The following is a 19747-nucleotide window of genomic DNA, read 5'->3' as shown; positions in this document are numbered from 1 at the left end:
CTGATAAATTTACCACATTGCAGTCCCACATCGGATTACCGTGAGGGAATCTGTTACCTGCTCTAGAAAAATACATTAATTAGTGGCTTTTGAGGCCTAGGAAATCACTTTCATTTTGCAAATCTAGGAAAAAGACGTCTCTCTCCCTACTGTTTTTCTTGATGTTAAAATGAGATCATCTATGGGTTTTGAGGGTATTTCATTAAAAATAGCTGAGCTCTTGTTACCCATTGTGGTCACCTTTGATTAGTTTAAATGTGGCTATGATTGTATTCTTCCTACATAATTCATCTCCTAGAAAAAATTACATCTTTGGATGTAAAAGGAGGTATTCAGAGGAAGTTTTAGAGTTGCCAGAAGAACAAATTTTGCAAGTGATATGAAATTTTTTTTCTACCTCACAGCAGAGCTATGGCAAGAGCAGAACGTCTGGTCCTTGCCTACCAGAGTTTTGCACATCCTTTTAAACATTTGGTGATGGCCACCCTCACAGCCAGGAAACCAGATTAAACAAATGATGGGACAAATCCCACATGAAATTCATTATTGCTGGATGCAGGAGGTTCTTGTGAAACCTCTTTCCTTCATCCTTGCCCCTACAGCTGGAATAGAGCTGCAAAACAGGCTAGCAAGCTCAGTATCAGATTTCAGAGAAAATAAAGCACGGAGCTACTCTTCTGCTAACTGGTAAACAAACAAATAGGAATATTTAAGACATGACTAAGTGATTATTTTCATTATGTAGTCAGACAAATAATTTAAGGATTTACAACCTTTTCACCTATTCTAGTCAGCATGAAATTCAGTCGTTGCATGACCATTACAGGCCTCATCCAGCTTCGTAGGAAGCCGAAGTAATGACAGCCAGATAACACTTCAGAGGACTCGCAAGAAACCCACACAGGCATTTACTTTCAGATTAATACGCCTTGCAAAAGGTTGAATACAAGTGGCTCTATTCCACTGGATGCAAGTATCAGGTAACTGGCCAACACAATCAACAGTGGTCCACCACTCAGTCCACAAATTAGGTATACATTTTCTAGACTGAATGCTTACTTCTATTTCTCAACAAACAATACTGTATCCAGTATCTCTGACAAATCAAAGTTCTTGGACTTGATTTTTTTTTTTAAATCTGTTTATTAAGAAAAAGCTTTCCTTTTTACATAGAAAAGATAGAGGAAGTTAAATAAATGCAGTAGAACTCATCAACTCATGTAATAGCTGTACAACTGAATCTTAATGACAAAAGTTGCAGAAAACCTAAATATTATAAAAATCCACCTGAAAATGAGACTCTGACAGAGCCAGAACAAGACACAAAAACTAACAACATTGAACAACTGTGAATCACAAGTATGTAGAAAGATACAGCCAGTACACCGCAAGAGGCCTCATGCCAAAGGACGTTCCTGTTTCAGTATTGTGTCTTCTATGGGGAAATGAGATAAATTTGGTTCTTGAAGAAATCTTGGTATCTGGTGTATCCTGCAATTTCTAATTTATTTTTCCAACTTCTCTGAGCTGGAAAGCCTTTAAAGTTTTGCTTAAAAAGAAACTCTGATGAGATGGATATTTTGTTTTTCACAAATCAATTCTTAAGTCTTGTTTTGTCATGTCTTCCAATGGCAATTACTAGCTTATTTTCCCAAAGATTACATGAAGGAAAATAAGACAGTGACGTATATTGAATTCAAAGCTGTGAACTGAACTGAGTACTCTTGCACTGCCATCTGTGACAGTCTTTGCTGAAGCTTGCAGAAGACTTCAGAGATCTGCCACAGTGTCTTCAGGGCACCTTCCCATGAACTCGGGCAAATTCACCAGCAGTCCACCGATGGCAGCTTAGGAGTACCATTGGGAAGTAAAATCATCTCGCAAATGGGTATTTTGTAGATTAAAAAAAATATACATGGGGAAAATAATGAGAACAGACACCTGAATGGCAACAGAAGACAAAGATTTATTTTTACTGACTTTCATCTGGTGTTAAAATCGCTTGAGAGACATCCAGTAAATTTGTAAGACCATCACAGATATGACTACATATGCATATTCTGTCTATCTCACTACCATGCCCTCTCTTCATAAAGGCACTAACTATAAATAATTCAAAAATGGACAGATAAAATGCTAGAAAAAAAATGGACTGCTTGTATGGACTTCTATGTTTATGTTTGTATACATTCATGCTTTAAATGTACAATTTTAAAATTAATTTAAAAAGTCACTTTTATTTTGGTAATACAACCGATAAAATGAAACATGCAGAACACACAGCTTGACAGAACTCAGTGCATAATTTTGTCAGAATGAAGCAGTTCTTTATCACCCTTTGTGAGTTGGGTATACATTCATATTACAAGGCAAAAACCACCCCCACCCAAAACAGACAACATCTGGCTTCTGTATAATGCCTCTGCTTTTCCACATCTTCTCCAACATCTTTGGATAGTAAGATCTACATCTGACCACAGGTTAAATTGTATGGTTATATTTTAACAGTCTTCTTAGTGCAGCAAGGCAAGAGAGAGCTGCCTGTATTCACTGTTCTATCTCCAGACTATCCATTTTTAAGTCGGGGGGTTTAAAGCTAATCACTTCTTCATAGGTAAGTTCTGTAGAGAGGGTGTAAGGCAGAAAGAAGAATTAGGTGATATTCTCTTCAAAAGACAAATATTCCAGACAAACCAGTTCTATGGGTGCATGCAACTTGTAGTTTCTATTTCCAGCCTTTTTAGAGTCCCGATCCAAAACCAGACTGAATTCACTAGGAATCTTTCTGTTAACCTCAGATTACAAATTAGACTCCCAAATACTGTTATTGTACAACATGTCTGCCCCCTTCAGCTAATTACTAAAACACACAGGCCCTGAAATGGAAACGTCAATTATGCTGTCAGATGACCTGCCAAAATGATGTAATAAAAGACAAAATGCAATGGAAAATGGAACCTTTAAAAGCACCCAAACAGGTTTTAAAATGTAGACTTCTAATTGTGGAGCATATTCATCATCTCGCAGTCAACTGCCTGCCACAGAAATCCTTTGCAATTCTGTGCTATTGCCTTGGGATCTAGGTTTTGGGTTTTTTTTTTTAATGTTTTATTGTTAACTAATTTAACTTTAAGGTCCTTTGAAAAAATGTTCTTTTCTTAGAAGGCCGTAACAGTTCTATTTTCGTCAAGAAAGGCTTAGCTAGAAACATGGATTCCCTGCTATTTTACCTTGCTTTAGGAATAGCCCCTATAGGAGTAGTATCTTTTCATGCCGACAGTCATGTCCTGTTTTGTGCCTTGCACAGTAATAGAACACATCGTCAGTGGCTACCTCCTATGTACTTTCTCAAGTCAGATATTGCATTTTAAGGACCAGATCCTGCTCACACATAAATACCTGGCTAACAATGCATTACTTCAGGTTCTGTTTTCCAACCAGTGATGTTTAGATCATATCAAACTTGTGCTGCCTATTAGCTTGTTTATTAAACAGATCTGCGACAGCTGCTACACCTGCATATGGACCTAGCACTCCTCTAAAAAGTATGTAAAAATCTTTGGGCTGAACCTTGCTTGTGCTCTGGTTGTGTTATGCTGTAGCATGGTATACAGTGACCTGCATGCCAGCTTCGGTGAAAGATTTCTCTGAAAGAAATTATGTGTGCAGAACCTCTGAGGCAGAAGGATTCGTTAGGTGGCTCTTTCAGTGATTGACCTGTGGCTATTAAGTAGCATCCTGACTGAAGTCAGAGGAAGCCAGCATCCTCACAAATTGGACACCTGGAACTGTATTAGAAATTATTCCTGCTGGCTGTGCATCGTATGTTTATGATGCTTTTTACCTGGTTCTTGTGACACCTACTCAGCAGAGAGTACAGGTGTTACGCTGAGATATGTGCAACTGGAGCAACAGCTAAGGAGAGAGAGTGCATAGCATTCAACTCTGAATAGCATAATCTTGGCCTTTAAAATTTTGAAATATTTTCTAACTGATTAAACGTGTCACAAAGAAATCAATGAGCTTGGGCTGCAAGCCTCAGCAGTGTGCAATGGAGGCCAAGGAAACAAGTGCATAATATGTAAGACAAAGTGTCTGAAATCTCATTTCACTTTGCTGCCCAGTTGCTCTTGGGATCAAGCGCCACTTATTTTTAATTTGAAAAATCTAAATTTTTTTCCTCTGAGAAAAAGAGGAGAAATATGCCATTGACATCTTGAGAAACGGAGTCAATATTTCATCAACAATTAAAACATTTTATGCAAATGGTCACCTTTCATGTCATCTTATTTACATGTGGCACATACTGTACTAGAACATAAAATGTTTAAGCCCCAAGACAAAAATACCGCCAGGAGGAAGAGCTGCACGTCCTGCACCAGTTTTGAGATTTTTGTCTCAGGCCTTTTTTTCCCCCTGTATAAAGAAGGAATTTGACTTGTAGTCCCAGCAAGGACAGTGATGTAGAAAAATATTGTACTGTCTTTCCTAAAGAATTCACCTCCACATCCTCATTTCTGTTCAGAAAGCGTTAAGCCAAGATTGTTCCTGAAATAATTTCAACGGAGTTTCATCACAAACAGAAATGAGCTTCGTAACTCGGAAATTGTTAAATTTTCCTGTTAAAGACTCAGTCAACTGAAAAAGTAGCAGAAAACAAATCATCCACTCCTAAGTACAGCAACAAATTGAACAGGCCTCTCAATAAACAAGATGTATGGGCAGTGCTGTATGCTGCCAGGTTTTGCACAGGACAGCACGTGTAAGGAGTGAGCGACACCAGTCAGTCCTCCTTGCTTATATCGATGCAGTAGGCTTCTAGAAAACCCTTTTCAGCGCTCTAGCAGGTTGCTTTATTGTAGAGAGACCTGTGACCCTGCTCCTATCTTTCTTTAAGATGTATTTGCTGTAGACAGTCTGCTCATCTCCCCTGTAATGCCCAGAATCAAACATGGCGCAAGTGGAAGGGCATGAGTAAGACATGGGAGGTCAGTGTTTTTCATCATAAATCTACCCACTAAGCTAATAAATTTTTATCAAACCTTTCTGGAGTAAAAGTTACAGAAGATAGACATAGAAACAGAAGAACATTTACTTTATAGAATACGTATTTCATCTTAAGCCAAGGAAGGGATTTTGTTAATAAACAGGAACAATTAGTTTTCTAAAACATTACCCTCAAAATGTCTAGTAAGGAATTTTGAGCATAATATGTCCTCACTAGACAATGATGAAATTGGACTGCACTCTTCAGTGTACTTGCAAACTTAATGTTTAGCCACCTTACGTCCGTGATACTGTAGTGCAATATGGTTATGATGCAAGCATAGAATTAACTAACAAAAACTCCGTTGTTGCAGTATTTCTCAAGGATGGGTTTTGGGACATCACTCCCAAGTAAAATCACCAACTCCCATCTCAAACAGGAAGACACACCATAGCATGGTTTATCTATTAATTCCAATTACTTGGCTATCTAAAGAATTGTTAACAAAATAACACATATATGTGGAAAATATTCATTTCTCATTCTGAACAAAGCTAGAGCAGAATCCTAAATAGTGTCACTTTCCCTAGGACAGTTATTTCAGTGGAGGGTCTGACCTAGAAGACTAAAAGCTAGACAGAACGTGTGGTTACCTGGTAACTAGCATCAGCTTGCTATAGGGAATCTAGTGAGGAGATGATAGAATGGGGGAAGGGAGCAAAATCCAGAGAAGAAACAAGCGTTTCCACCTCTCCGCTCCCACAAGTACACACATGGACTTAAGAGTTCAAACTGCTCTGGCTAGAAACAAAGGAAAACTGTTATTTAGGTAAGGTTTTGTTCTGCTGCATGTATTAACTACTGTGTGCAAATCTGTTACCTTTCCATTCATCTATGGTTCGCTCCTTATTCTCTATTGTCTCATCGTACAGCTCAGCTTCAGGTTCATCATCTGGATCATGATACTGTACAAAGTATGGATGTGCAAGTGCTTCTGAGGCAGTAATTCTTTTATCGCTGTCTAATATAAGCATCTTCTCAAGAAGATCTACAGCTAAGGGAAAAACAGAAATGCAGTTCAAAGCCGGAAGAGACCATCTAGAAATAAAAGAGAAGGCAACTGTTTACACACAATCTACTCTCACTCACCGTAAACACAGTTAACATTATTGGCAAACCCACAAAATTTAAGCAATATAACGAATAAGTTTTGAAGATTTTATACTGTGAATACAATTTTCAGAGCTGAAGGAAGCTTGTGGTTTGCTTGCGGTATGCACAAAAGTTCATTATAGTCAGACATCCAAGGCCTGACTTCATTCTGAAAAGACCTCTGTGTGCTTAGAAGTTAAATATTCTGTGTTGAGCATCATCTGCTTAACTTGGTCCCAATCAGTGCAAACTTAAGTAACTTAAAATGTGAATGTGAGATTACACTTTTAATTAGCTGCAACAATGAAATCATCAGATGAAAACCCCAAAGTAACTTTACAGAATCCAGCATAAAGAAAGTATGTTTGAAGTTGACAGTTGCAGAGTATTAGAAATGAGAGAGATCTGTAAGGCTAAAATTGATTTTATATGGAATGTTTATCACAACTGTTTAAAAGACTAGATAAAAATTATTTTTAGTGCTTTCATATGAGCACTATCATTAATTTGCCTCTGTGATTTTTACACTGTTTGCACTTCATGCAAATAAATCCCATTTTTTATAAGAAAGCATTCACAGCTACTTGTATTTGTAAAAAATAAAGTTGTCTTTTAATACACAGAATGAATTAAAAACATTTTAATTCATAGTACTGCCCTATATACAATGTTTTAATGTGTGCTTGATGGAGCTGACCAGGCAGAGTAAGATGACTGATGACTCAAACATCTCCTTTGCCATGTCACAAGGAATGGTTCACAAAACCATCTCTTTTGCACAGGCAGAACCAATTGGTTAGACATAAAAACAACAGTGCTGGATCAGACCAAAGGTCTAGCCTGGTATCCTGTGTCCAACAATGGCTAATATATTCCTAGGAAATAATACTCAAAAGGGTCATTCAAACAAACAGCTATACTTCCTGGTATATTCTTCTGCTTGCCAGCAATTTACAGCTCATGGCCTTCCTGAGCCAGAAGTGATGCCTCTAGTCTAGACCATGTGACATTTTTATTTACTCCTGCTATATATAGCCGACTTTTGCTTTTCATCCACAGACCATTTTCCTTTAGGAGGTTCCTGTAATCTCCATCAGAAACAAAAGACACAGACATCATGGAGGGATAAGTCTCAGGATGAAAGGTTAAGCAATGCTCTTCTCACTGGTCTGATCATTATTATATGGGATTATCTAGCAAAGGAAGACTTGAGTTCCTAAGTTAGTAAAAAGATGTAATCTTTATCAGTCTGACTTTCTTACCTAATGGATTGGCACCACGAAATACTGCTTTCAAATCCTGTTGAGGCATATGTGGAAGAGATTCAATGTATTTTCTTGCCTAGGAATAAATCAATATACATACCACATGCACAGAGGTTAAATTTTGCCCAACAGTAAACGTATCAACTCTAAAAGTAGTATTTTATATGTTTCTTATACATGGGAAAAGGTTTCCCATGTATAAATAAAACGACAATGTACAACTTTGTTTTAAACAGTCACTCCTGTATATCGCACAATAAGGAAGAGAGTTTTAAACAGGCATATTTTCCTCTAAGGATTATGTGTTAGCACTTGCATTTTCACCTGTGCTTACTGGTTCATTGCAGTATATTCCCAGGGAACACACACATGTAATGTTCAACCAGAAACTGCAATCTAAATTGTCTTTCAGTTACTCTCAGTGAAGTCTGAGTCCTTCCCTCCTCTCTGCTGTCAAACAGCAGCTTCACTAACCAAAGTACAAATCCTGATACTCCCAGGGCGCAGATCGTCTGATGTTTAATATAATTTATAGCCTGCCTTGTCACTGTGGCTGTGAAAACCTCAGCTAGGAAAAGCCTATCCACATATTGGACCCACAAATGCCAGCATGGAACCTGCCATTACATAAGCGATGGATTTCTGGGCTGAGGTAGATAGGTTGGCAAGAGAGGAGGTTGAATGCTAAGGGCTGGGATCAGACAGAACAGGGAATTCGGAAATGGAGCAGTTAAAGAAGAGGCAAATGGCTGTCCCCAAATCCATAAAAGAACCCAGGTGGTCTTCAAACAAACCTTAATTCCTTTAAAACATGTTTGTGTTACAGGGCTGTCTCCCTGCATGCTTAGCAACCCTGTAAGACTACCTGCAGGAGGCTAACTAAGCATCCTTGGCCTACTGAAGACAACAAAGGAAATAAAGTTTTTCATACCAAGCAGCTCCATGACTTCAAGTGAGATAGCAGACTGAGAACTATTGAACTATCTTCCGGACTATCATGAAGCAACTATAAAATACTGTGACATATCATCTGTGCGATCCTACAACCACACTTGGGAAACAGATCCTGTTCCCTACACTGTTCTGTCTGCCGTCATGTTAATTTCTGCCGCTACGATGAACTGATATAAAAATATTTTAAGTCACTATATAGCACAGTCTCTTTTCAAACTGTGTTCTAATTTAACAAGGCAGACAGATTTTTTTTTTCTGTTTCTTGTAAGATGCAAGCATATTCTAGCAAAACTCTAGACTCTACCATTAGTGACACATTTCAGTGTCTTATTAAAATAAGCAAGCCTTCAAGCGATATTTCCCAACCTGTTAAAACTAGGTTAGTATTTTCCTTTTTTATTATGGGGGCAGATAGCAAGGTTTTCTAAAACTTTTTAGGAGCTGTAGCCAGTCATGCAGAGAACAATGTTTACAGATGAGTCAAACACCTATTTTATGCTGCTGCCTTTATGAACTTTAGGAAACACCTGCTAGAAGGTCAGGGTGTGCAGATCCTATCAGAGTTAAGTCTTCCAGGGCATCAGTTTATACACATGTATGAACAGGAGAGCAAAAGAGAACTGTCACACATTCTTGCATGGAATCTACAGACTAGGGTAGAAACAAGAGGTGAATTTATCTTATGACAAACATCTGTGGATTTGTGGATTATTTGTTTCTTTATGGACATCAATTAACATTGCTAATCCAAACGTGACTGAACAAGACACGGTCAAAATTCTCTCCAGCCTTGCCCAGAAGTCCTTTGAAAACAGACGTATCAAAGTATACTTAACCAACCTGTTCCCTCTGCTTACATATTCACCACAGAAACCCAACCAACAGAATCCAGTCATTTATTCTGCAAATAATGAAATGCAATCACCATTTAAAAGCATATTAACATGAAAAACTGGCACAACAGCTCACTAACGTGTGCTGAAACATCCCATGAGGTTAATCTTTTGGTTTCCAATTCTTTAATCCTCCACTTATAACTGAAAATAGGCTTATCATTTCAGAAAACCTCTGAATGTGCTGTTAGAGCAATGGAAAAAAACTTGTCCAGGACTGCAAGCTACGTTAAGAAATATCTAAACAATAAGGCCAAACTACTAGGTAAAGAAGAACTAGAATGAAGGAACAGAATAGACACTCCCTTGCAAGAGGCAAGTACCTCCAAGCAAGGTACATACCTCCTTTAACATTGCTCCTCTAACTAGGCAGCAGCAGCACAGAGGTGACCTAGCAGCACTGCCATTCATTAACTTGGTTTTTGTGTTCTCCGTATGATCTAAAGGTATAATTAACCCCAGTGAACCAGTTCCAGGATTCTTGTAGCTCACTGAGCTATGCTCCAAAACACAAGAAATTAAAGACAAAAGCAGATACTATCTCCAGTAAATATTTAAGGTGCCTAATCTCATAATCAAAAAGCTCACAAACTGACTAGTTGTGGGTAAATCATACATTTGCATACACTACTTTGAATGTGTTACTGCAAAAACCCACAGGATCTTAATAACACATAAAAGCTATACAAGGACCTACGCCTAGGACGGCACAGTCTGAGATTTGCTGGTTGATCCAAGCCCTGGCACAAGGATGGATCCTCCTCCTCCTGCACTGGCCATTCCCAGGTGCTGGGTACCCACAAACTCAGTGCTGTGCACTGACCTGTGTTGATGAGGTTTTGTTATGCTTGGACCTGCCAGAAATACAGTGTTGTTCCAGCTCTCCTACTGCTTTTGCTTACTTAACCCACAAGCGTATCCATTAGTAAGTTCAAACAAAACCTACTGACATACACACAAGCTGAAAAGTAGCCATTAGTATTAGTCTGAGGCATATACAGAAAAGGTTTAAGAAAACATCTTCAGCTCAGGAGGCCTCTGTGTGCTGTTGTTTATCTGGCCTTTTACACTGTGCTCATCAGCTGCCTTTATCAATCAATACCACATCTCATTCCACAGCTGGATATCGATGGTTATTGCTTAAAGTAAATCCTTTAAGTGTAGCTCGAGCAGAGAAACAAAGTGGAAATTGTTCATTTACTAGATTATTATTTTAAAGAAGTCATACAGAGAGCTAAAAGTTACACTTAACTACAGATATTACCATCAAAGTGGACCTCACACAAACATTCAGACAGATTAATAAATACAAATTTCAAATTAGGGATCCAAATAAGAGCATTCATGCAGAACACATGATTTAATTCTGATATCTCTGTTTAGATCCTTTACAACAACGGAAAGCATAAAAATTACAGAGACATCAGATTTTATAGCAACAATATAGTGCTCTGAGCTGAGCACCAGTGTGAATTTTTTTTTATTGTAAGTATAGCAGCAAAATAAAAGATCATCAGGACGAATTACAAAGCTCCCATCAAAAACTGAGTACATAAGAACATAAGAACAAGTACCAAAATTAATCCAGCTGACAGTCAAAGCATTTGGATACTTCTAAAAGGAGGTTTTTTTGAATAGTAGCATTCCAGCAGCAAAAAACAGAGATCACTATGAAGTGTTTGCTCATTTCCAGATCAGAGTATCTGTGTAACACAACCACGACAATTAGAGCAAAGAATGACAGAAAGTCAGTTAACTGGACGAAGCTGTGAACTCACATGTTCTGATGATATCTTCTTCAGAAGCTCAGAACTGGGTGTGCCCACAACTTCCATTATTCTCTTTAGTTGATCGATATCTGCATTATTTCAGGGAAATAAACAGCACATGGTCCTTCTGGATTTAAACAAGTAATGAGCTTTCACGCAGATAGTCAAGATGTTTAGAACTCTTCAGCAAGACAACTCCATTGTAGTTCATAGGATACTCATTCATGTCTGGTTAGGCCTAGTCCTGGAGCATTAAATTCTCCATGGTACAATATGAATCTGTCAGGTTTGCCTGTACGTGAGAAAACAGCATGCAAAATAGTGCTTCCTGTCCCAGTTCCCAATTTCACATATTCTTAAACAATTTTAAAAGCACATTTATGTTTCAGTGATCTGAGGGCTTTCTGAAGAACAGTCTAATATGATACAGAACGGCAGAGCTCAGAGGTTGTGATCAGCAGCTCAGGGACCAGCTAGAGGCCTGGAGATGGTGTTCCCCAGGGGTCAGTGCTGGGTCCAGTCCTGCCCAGCCTTTCCCTCGGTGCCCTGGATGAGGGGACAGAGGCACCCTCAGCAGTTTGCTGGTGATACAGAACCGGGAGGAGCGGCTGATCCCCCAGGAGGCCGCGCTGCCATTCAGCCAGGCCTGGACAGGCCGGAGAGCTGGGTGGAGAGGGACCTGGTGGAGTTCAACAAAGGCCCGTGTGGGGTCCTGCACCTGTAACCCCAGCACCAGCACGGGCCAGGGGTGACCTGCTGGGGGGCAGCTCTGCGGGGAAGGGACTGGGAGTGCTGGTGGGCGGCCAGTTGCCCATGGGCCAGCGGTGTGCCCTGGTGGCCAGGAAGGCCAGTGGGATCCTGGGGGCATTAGGAGGATCGTGGCCAGCAGGTCGAGGGAGGTGATCCTGCCCCTCTGCCCTGCCCTGGTGAGGCCACGTCTGGAGCGCTGTGTCCAGTGCTGGGCTCCCCAGTTCAAGGGAGACAGGGAACTACTGGAGAGGGCCCAGCGGAGGCTACAGGGATGGTGGGGGGACTGGAACATCTCCCCTGTGAGGGAAGGCTGAGGGAGCTGGGCCTGTGTAGCCTGGGGAAGAGACGGCTGAGGGGGGATCTTGTCAATGCCTACAAATATCCTTAAGGGAGAGCGTCAGGAGGATGGGGCCAGGCTCTTTTCAGTGCTGCCCAGTGACAGGGCAAGGGGCAACAGGCACAAACTGCCACACAAGTAGTTCCACCTGAATGTGAGGAAAAAGTTCTTTACCTTGAGGGTGACAGAGCACTGGGACAGGCTGCCAGAGAGGCTGTGGAGTCTCCTTCTCTGGAGACATTCAAAGCCCACCTGGACGTGTCCCTGTGCAACCTGCTCTGGGTGAAGATGGGGAGTGAACCAGCTGATCTCCAGCGGTCCCTTCCAACCCCGACCGTTCTGTGATCCTGTGAGTACATAGGGCTAGATTGCTAATCTGACGGCTGGTAAATAGAAAGTTCTCATTTGGTAGCTTTAAAAATCTGTTTTATATCAGTCTCAAGATTAAAAACTTTGAAAATATTTATTTTTCATTGTCATGTACGATCTGTGAAGTATACTTCATTTTCCCTAGAGACTCAAGGTTATTTTAAAACTTTATTTAAATTGATGTAATCATATAATTGTGGAAAATATTTTATAACAGCAAAAATTGTCTCAAGTCTTGAAAACTATAGCTATTCATTTTTCCAAATAATACATATCATGTAATCAGTCTGAAGCACAGTCACCATCCAGACGATGAACATCTGGACAATGCCTGTGGTTACAATAGAGCCCAACGACACTGAGCACAAAGAAAAGGTCAGCAGGGAGACTTGGTGTCTCAGTTCTCCTGCACAGTTTTTCAGGCAATTCTAATGTCATGTTGTTTTGCACCTGGCAACAGCTTAGTTTTAGCAGAAGTGTTTGCTTTTTGAGGGGTTTCAGAGTAGCGAGAAAAGTCAATATTCAGTACAGAAGAATGTGCCTTTGTTTCTCATATTAAAAGCTTTCCTCCTCCGATGCAGTTCTTTCCTTACTCCTCATTATGTGTTTTTCTTCAGCTTTCTTTTATTATTTTACTGCTCTCCTCAGCAACGGCTCTTTTGTTTTTTTCCTCCTGCCAGCACAGGAAACGCCAGTGGAAATCCCTGACGCTCCAGCAGGGACCACAGCACAGCACTGAGGAAAAAAAGAGGGTTTTGTTGCTCCTGTAGCATTTCTGGAACTGCTGGTTTTTTTAATAACAGGACACAATGTGCCTATTAACTCACTTATTATTTAAAAGTTAATTTGTTTGCACTTTGGGAACTTCCAGTCTAAAAGCAGTTCTATTTTTTAAAATTATATTAGTTAATCATAAACTTTTGCCTTTACTCAGCTTCAGTTTTAAATTATGTTATTTCAGTAAGACACACACATGGAAGAAATCTGCTCTGTTGTAACTAGGCTATTATTTAAATTCAGATAAACAACAAAGAACAAATGTCACTTATTTTGTTTAGGAACATCTGTTACTGGCTTTTTTTTCCTACCAGTGGGTCCCTCATTCAGCTCTCATATACACTAAACTGAAAGATTAGCAAAAATTTGTTTACTGTTTTAAAAGCTTGTTACCTCAAAACCATTTCCATAGAAACACTGAGATCGTTAGAACAAAAGGAAGAATTAGAGACATTTTTATATCTGCATTTTAAGTTTTATCTTAAGGATACAATCATTTCCTGGAAATAGGGCCTTCCCTTTCAACAGCTCTGCCATGATGCATCCAACCGACCAGATGTCAACTGCCAAAAGATGGAGACAGAAATGTGTGTGATGAATTGAAAAGATTCTTAAACAGAGTTTCTTCTTGGTTTATCACTATATCCAGCTGTAGCAAAATGCAAGTCCTCACAGTTTACCTGTTTGATTGTAGTGCATCCAGTTTAACATAATTTCTGGAGCTCTGTACCATCTTGTTGCAACATATCCGGTCATTTCATCATCAGTTTGTCGAGCTAAACCAAAGTCTAAAATCTACAGAATTAAAATAAAATAAAATAAATAATAATTTTTAAAAATCCCTTTTCACTTTTGTTATAGGTACTGATTTTCCACATTGCTTATTTCTGAGTTTATCCATAGTCCCTCACTACTGATGGAGTAAAACAGCAACACTGCAGATGAGCTCATCTGCTCTTCCTGCTGTATCACAGCACCCTACAGGTCTGCATAAAGGTGCTTCCACTGCGATGAGCCTGGCCCTTTGTCCTCTAAAGGCAAACTTTACTTTTTGCCTCAAGTTTAATAAACTCACATTTATGTGCTAAAAATAAGCATTGCTGCTATAAAAAAATGAAACAATATCAACGGGGAATGTTTGTGTAAAATGCCAATGGTAAGTGCCACTGGCCATTTAAACAGCTAAAGACCACGAGCTGATCAAAAATCTGCAGAATTTCTGTTGCCTCCCTCTCATGTCTGTCTAAGCATTTAACCCAAATCACACAACATTCTGATGCCACTAGGAGAGAAACATATATCCTGTGTAACAGGTAGATTTAAACCATATACTACCTGTTTTCAGTGGAACTCTTCCACAGAAACAACAGAGGAGCTCTGTTTAGGTACACGTATTACTCATAGGCTTGATAGAAAGAGAGAGCATGCAGAGGGGAATGTTTTGCTAAGTTTACATTGACGGGAAGTTATTTAAATTAGATTTCTCCTGTTCATTTCTTTGCTTTCTATTTTTTGATTTGTCTGTGTCCCACTAATGACGGAGATAAAAGGTATCCCTAACTCTGAGACTGTTGTGAAAGGGTACCATCTGAGCCTCAGTGCTGTTCGTGAAGTCAGTCATCAGAGCTAGTCAGCATCTCTTCAAATAGAAATATGAACTAAGATCAGTGGCAACCTCCTGTGATGAGACCCAGGATTATTTATTAAGCTGATAGCTAATCCTTTTCATTAGGAGTAAAGAAATTTTAAGAGTATAATCCAATTTAAAGATATAAAAAGCCTAAAGAAAAATATTAAGATATAAGTAACATGTTAATATCTTTACTTCTAATGTATTTCAGAAGTATTATGTATTTCTTAAATAAGCAAAAATAAAAGCATGAGGCAAACAAGGCATGAATAATGGCATGAAACTCTAGCACTAATGCCCTTACTTTTATAAGGGTTTCAGCAGTATTTTTCTTTAATAGCTGATCCCTTCTATCAAATGTGTATGCACACACACACACACACACGTTTTCCTTCTTTTTGCTTCTATTTCCTTTTTGTTTGTACTTGGAAATATCCACTAGTTTGTTCTATCTGAAAATAACTTGGTAACAGAGGAAGTAAAGCTATAAATATAAACAAAGCAAAGAACAGCATAACAAATGCTAAGCAGGGATGTGCACAGATACCACATAGTAGAAAAAAAGATTAAAAGTCTCCTTTACTTACAGTACAAAAATACAGCACACATTTTAGAGTGCACGATCAGACCCAGATGACCCATAAAATTTCACAGATGCTGAACATACATGCATGAAAACGTTAGAGGGATAATCATGAAGCTTGCTGAGCATCTGCAAGTGTCACTAAACCAAACAGGAACTACAGTTTCTTACCACAGATCTGGATTAGCGCGAGAACCTAACTGCATTGCTCTTATTCACTATTGTGATTTTTTGCTGATCTTGGAAGTATTTGGAATCTTTTCTTAAATCCCTCGCAGCTGGAATAAAGTGATTACATCAGTCTCAGTCACAGGGAGAACGATGTTTCTGGCTGTCATGGAGAAATGCTAAACTTCTCATTCTTAGGCTTAAAGGCTTAGAAAGATAGAAGACATCTCCATGCTTATTTTGTAATATCGCATCACACAGATACACAAAAGATACATATTTATATAGATGTGTACATTAAAATAGCATTTGAGAAGTGTGGATTACTGGGTTCTTTTTGGAGGGGTTTGGGTTTGATGGGTTTATTGTGTGGTGGTTTTTTTTTTAGTGCCTATAACTGGTGATACTGATATTAAAATCATTATATAATTTAGCTTGTAAATTCTATAGATATAAAAAATGTTAAGTTGTTACAAGGCTTCATCTAAACATGGCAGATGCAGATACATATCACAGGTCAAACTTTCAAGACATACTCAGTTAAGTACTCACTCATGGGCCAAATTATTAGCCTATGTACCATCTGCAAGGAACTAGGGATGAACATCTGGCAAAGATACTTGTGTTCATACTAAATTAACATTTGGGAGAAAACAGATATTCATGGAAATGTGTTTTCTATACCAGGAGAGCAACAGTAGCAAGCAGTTGAAATTAATGGAATCAGAAATAAAAACCAGAACCTAATATTTTCTCAGAAAACTGTCATCTTGAGGGCTTTTAGAACATCCTTCATTACAACAGCATGATACCTACCCTCAATTCACAGTCTTCATTTACGGCTAGGTTACTGGGCTTCAGGTCCTGTAGCAAAACAGAGAGTTAGTCAAGTACAATTTTAACCTTTTAAAGTATAACTATGTCTTAATAACACAGTTGATGCACAGAGGGACACACTCCATTTTTATTATTGCAATGAGTGAACTCACCCGGTGGATGATTCCAGCTGAGTGAATATACTGTGAAACAAAAAGGAAAAGAAAAGGTAAGACTTGAAGTTAGAGGTGAAGGAAGGTACGAGTCACTTGTCTTATCTTTTAGCTTCTGAGACCGATGGTTTTATAAATAGAAAAGACTTACGTCACACTACATTTTCAGATCAAACGAAGTTATGATGAACTTCAAAACCTCCTTGTTTTGTATTACCCAGAGCTAGATATTTCAAGAAAGGTAATAACCATGAAGACTAGATTCTACTACAAAAGAACTTGCAGTGATTCTTCTGTTGAAAGTTTCTTACCAATTTGGAATTTGTTCCAGTCTCATCTGGATGTCCATGTTGCTCAGCTAGTGGCTCAGTGAAGTCAGTGGCCTAGCAAGCAGTATGGTTGACTCCTCGAGTCACCTTCCCAAACTGTGAATGCTGATGTGGTGAGAGAGACTCACACCCTGGGACAGGTTAGCGACCAAAATACCCACCTAAACCACAGCACTACCTCAGGTCTACTTTTAAAGCAGGGGCCCAAAGCAGTGTATCAGTGTCTGCTATTTTACATAAAACATTAAAACTCAAAGACTGAGAAAAGCTTACTCTGTAACTGCCTACAGTTTACTTGTTAGGATTACCAACCGATTTATCTATGATCTAACTGACCAGGATCAGCAAGACCCTGAAAATCTGTTCTATTCTCTAGAGGTGAATTCACCTGCTTTTTCATAAGCAGAGATTACATGCAAAACCTGTATATCAGCTGAGAAAACCCTAAGAAAACACAAGGGCACTCTTCTTGTTGCAGACCTATGCACCATTTATTGGAAGGGCAGGGCCACCCCCGAGCGCTCCAACAGCTGCGAGCAGCTGAATGAAGAGGAAACCAAACCACTCCTTGCGACAGAAGGAGCTGTGTCCCTGCTTTGCTGAGACAATGACAACATCTCCTCCTGGTGCCACCAAGCAGTCCTCTACCAGCCAGCTCAGGAGTCTGTTGAACTATGCAGTTCCATGCCAATGCTTCGTCTGCTTCTGCAGATAGCTTCTGCATGGCACAAAGCCTGTGCTCCATACTGCTGAACACACCTACCAGCGAGCCCAAAGCTTACTCAGGTATGCAAATACACATTGTAATGACTCCAGCAGAGATGTAAGTGAGGAGGTGCATATGATCAAATGTTCTTCGACTAATGAGACATGAGAATTTCAATTCCAGAACAGATGAGAGCCACCATCGACCCCTCCCCTTTGAAACAGAGCCAGAAATGCACCTGAGTACATTTCTGAAATTCATATTCACTTTAGAGCAAAACTCTTACTATCATTTAGCTTTAACACAACATAGCCTTATATTCAAAACCGCAAGCTGGATAATTAACTCCAGAATCCATCTTCCTAATTAAGCTATTAACTTAAGTAAATGAGACAAAGCAATTAAGGCCTCAGTACTGCAATTTTTATTCACTGAAATCTGCACTTAAACTGACAGAACCCTCGCATGCATGAATAAAAATTAGTCTCGGGCACAAGGTGACCTGCTGAAAATCAGGCAAGTAGTATATTTCAGAGCCAGTATTTACCAAGTCTTGCTTTCAAACACACAGTTATTTTCCATGTCTAAAATACTAATTACTGTTATGTTAACTACTAAAGCAGCTGACCTTTCTCTTTTCTTTTTGCTTACACCCCGGAAAATCCATGCTGGTCAGAGAAAATGCTTATCGCCTAGTAATTGGAAGTATTTTCTACATCTTCTCCTGTTTATAGACACTTCCATGTTTAATGTCAGCAAAGTGATATCTATTTTAATTCTTTTGGAAGAAAATTTTGCTACAGTTTCATCGCCAATTGCCTGTGTTATCTAAATGTATAAATTTTAACTGATACAATTAAAGGGAAACAATGACTTTACAAGCAGAGTAAATCCTAGGTGATTGTGTGCAACATCACACATCACTTGAATAAACCACTTCCAGACATTTCCCAAAGAACCCAGTTAACTTGGTTATCTCTTCACCCATGGGATGCTCTCCATAAAAATCAGGGCTGTAGTTTTCCAAAGCACAAATGTGAGTTACTTGCCATATCATTCTTTATCAATTCCACATTCTTCAGAAGTTTTTTCATTACTATCTTGTGACAGGTGAAGTATTTAAAGCACACAATGTGCCCTACAGAACATGTCCACTCGAGACACTACATAGCAAGCGATTCTCCCTCAATAATAACTTAAATAGATACTGATCTAAAGTTAAAGTTCAAGGGGAGTATTCACATGTATTGCACATGTAAACATCAGCAGGCTTGAGGTCTCATTTCTGGTTAGAAAAATGATCTGATAATTTCCGAAATAAAAGTGCACAGATAGCCACAATCAAGACAAATAAAAAAAAGTGTTTAAGTACTAGAGACTGAACCAGTCATTACTACAACATTTTGGTTGCTGACTCAAACTCCTGCACTCAGCCAGTACCTTAAGACCTCGAAGTAACTGATAGATGAGAAACTGTATATGGTCATCTGTTAATTTCTGACACTTCACAATGTTATTCAGGTCAGCACCCATTAAATTTGTCACAAGATACCTGTGAGAATAAAACAGAGAACAAATAACATGCTTCATTTAAGAATGGCAGAACATAAAACCCTCCAAAAGCATCACATCTAAAGAGTAACTACACACTCCAACATAGGTTTCTTTTCCATTTTCCACTAATACACAGTTTATGCCCTTTAAATCAGCTATAAGATTTAATAATGGAATCACAGCTATATTATCATGAAAAAGAAAAATCCTTACAGTACATTAAAAGCTTATATCTCTTTTCTCCATGACACACTGCAGCAGTTTAGTGAGGGGAGAATGCATCAAGTTTTGGGATGAATAGGAAGCCTCACCCAGCATCAAAGTGGAAGCCTGAGGCACTGAAACTATGGTACCTGCAAGGCCCCGGAATACCTGATGACAGAGATTAACATTGGATTGGTTGAAATAAGAGTGTTTTGTGTAACTTCCCTCCCTGCCCCCACTGGAAGTTTTATTTTTTGACAAATTTTGCAGAAACATTGATTCTTTTCCAAAAAACCCAGTGCTGGGACAAAAGTATGCATCTATCATACCC

At 39.1% G+C, this 19747-nt stretch overlaps 1 protein-coding gene across 2 annotated transcripts in view; it reads right to left on the bottom strand.

Annotated features, from left to right (window-relative positions):
• Positions 1 to 1946: 1946 nt before the first annotated feature.
• MAPK11 (mitogen-activated protein kinase 11) overlaps positions 1947 to 19747 on the bottom strand; it is a 33413-nt gene continuing 15612 nt past the window's right edge. For both annotated transcript variants that reach the window (XM_055711001.1, XM_055711002.1), the window contains exons 4-12: positions 19099 to 19210; positions 16624 to 16653; positions 16451 to 16498; positions 13934 to 14048; positions 13745 to 13816; positions 11030 to 11109; positions 7402 to 7480; positions 5868 to 6041; positions 1947 to 2621 (exon numbers count right to left, since the gene is read on the bottom strand). In XM_055711001.1, coding sequence (XP_055566976.1) covers positions 2548 to 2621; positions 5868 to 6041; positions 7402 to 7480; positions 11030 to 11109; positions 13745 to 13816; positions 13934 to 14048; positions 16451 to 16498; positions 16624 to 16653; positions 19099 to 19210 — 784 coding nt within the window. In that variant the 3' untranslated portion in view covers positions 1947 to 2547. The remainder of the gene's footprint in view (positions 2622 to 5867; positions 6042 to 7401; positions 7481 to 11029; positions 11110 to 13744; positions 13817 to 13933; positions 14049 to 16450; positions 16499 to 16623; positions 16654 to 19098; positions 19211 to 19747) is intronic.

This window comes from Falco cherrug, chromosome 5 (genome assembly GCF_023634085.1).
Source record: "Falco cherrug isolate bFalChe1 chromosome 5, bFalChe1.pri, whole genome shotgun sequence".
NCBI classification, from domain to species: domain Eukaryota; kingdom Metazoa; phylum Chordata; class Aves; order Falconiformes; family Falconidae; genus Falco; species Falco cherrug.
This window is presented reverse-complemented; position numbering and strand designations above follow the sequence as displayed.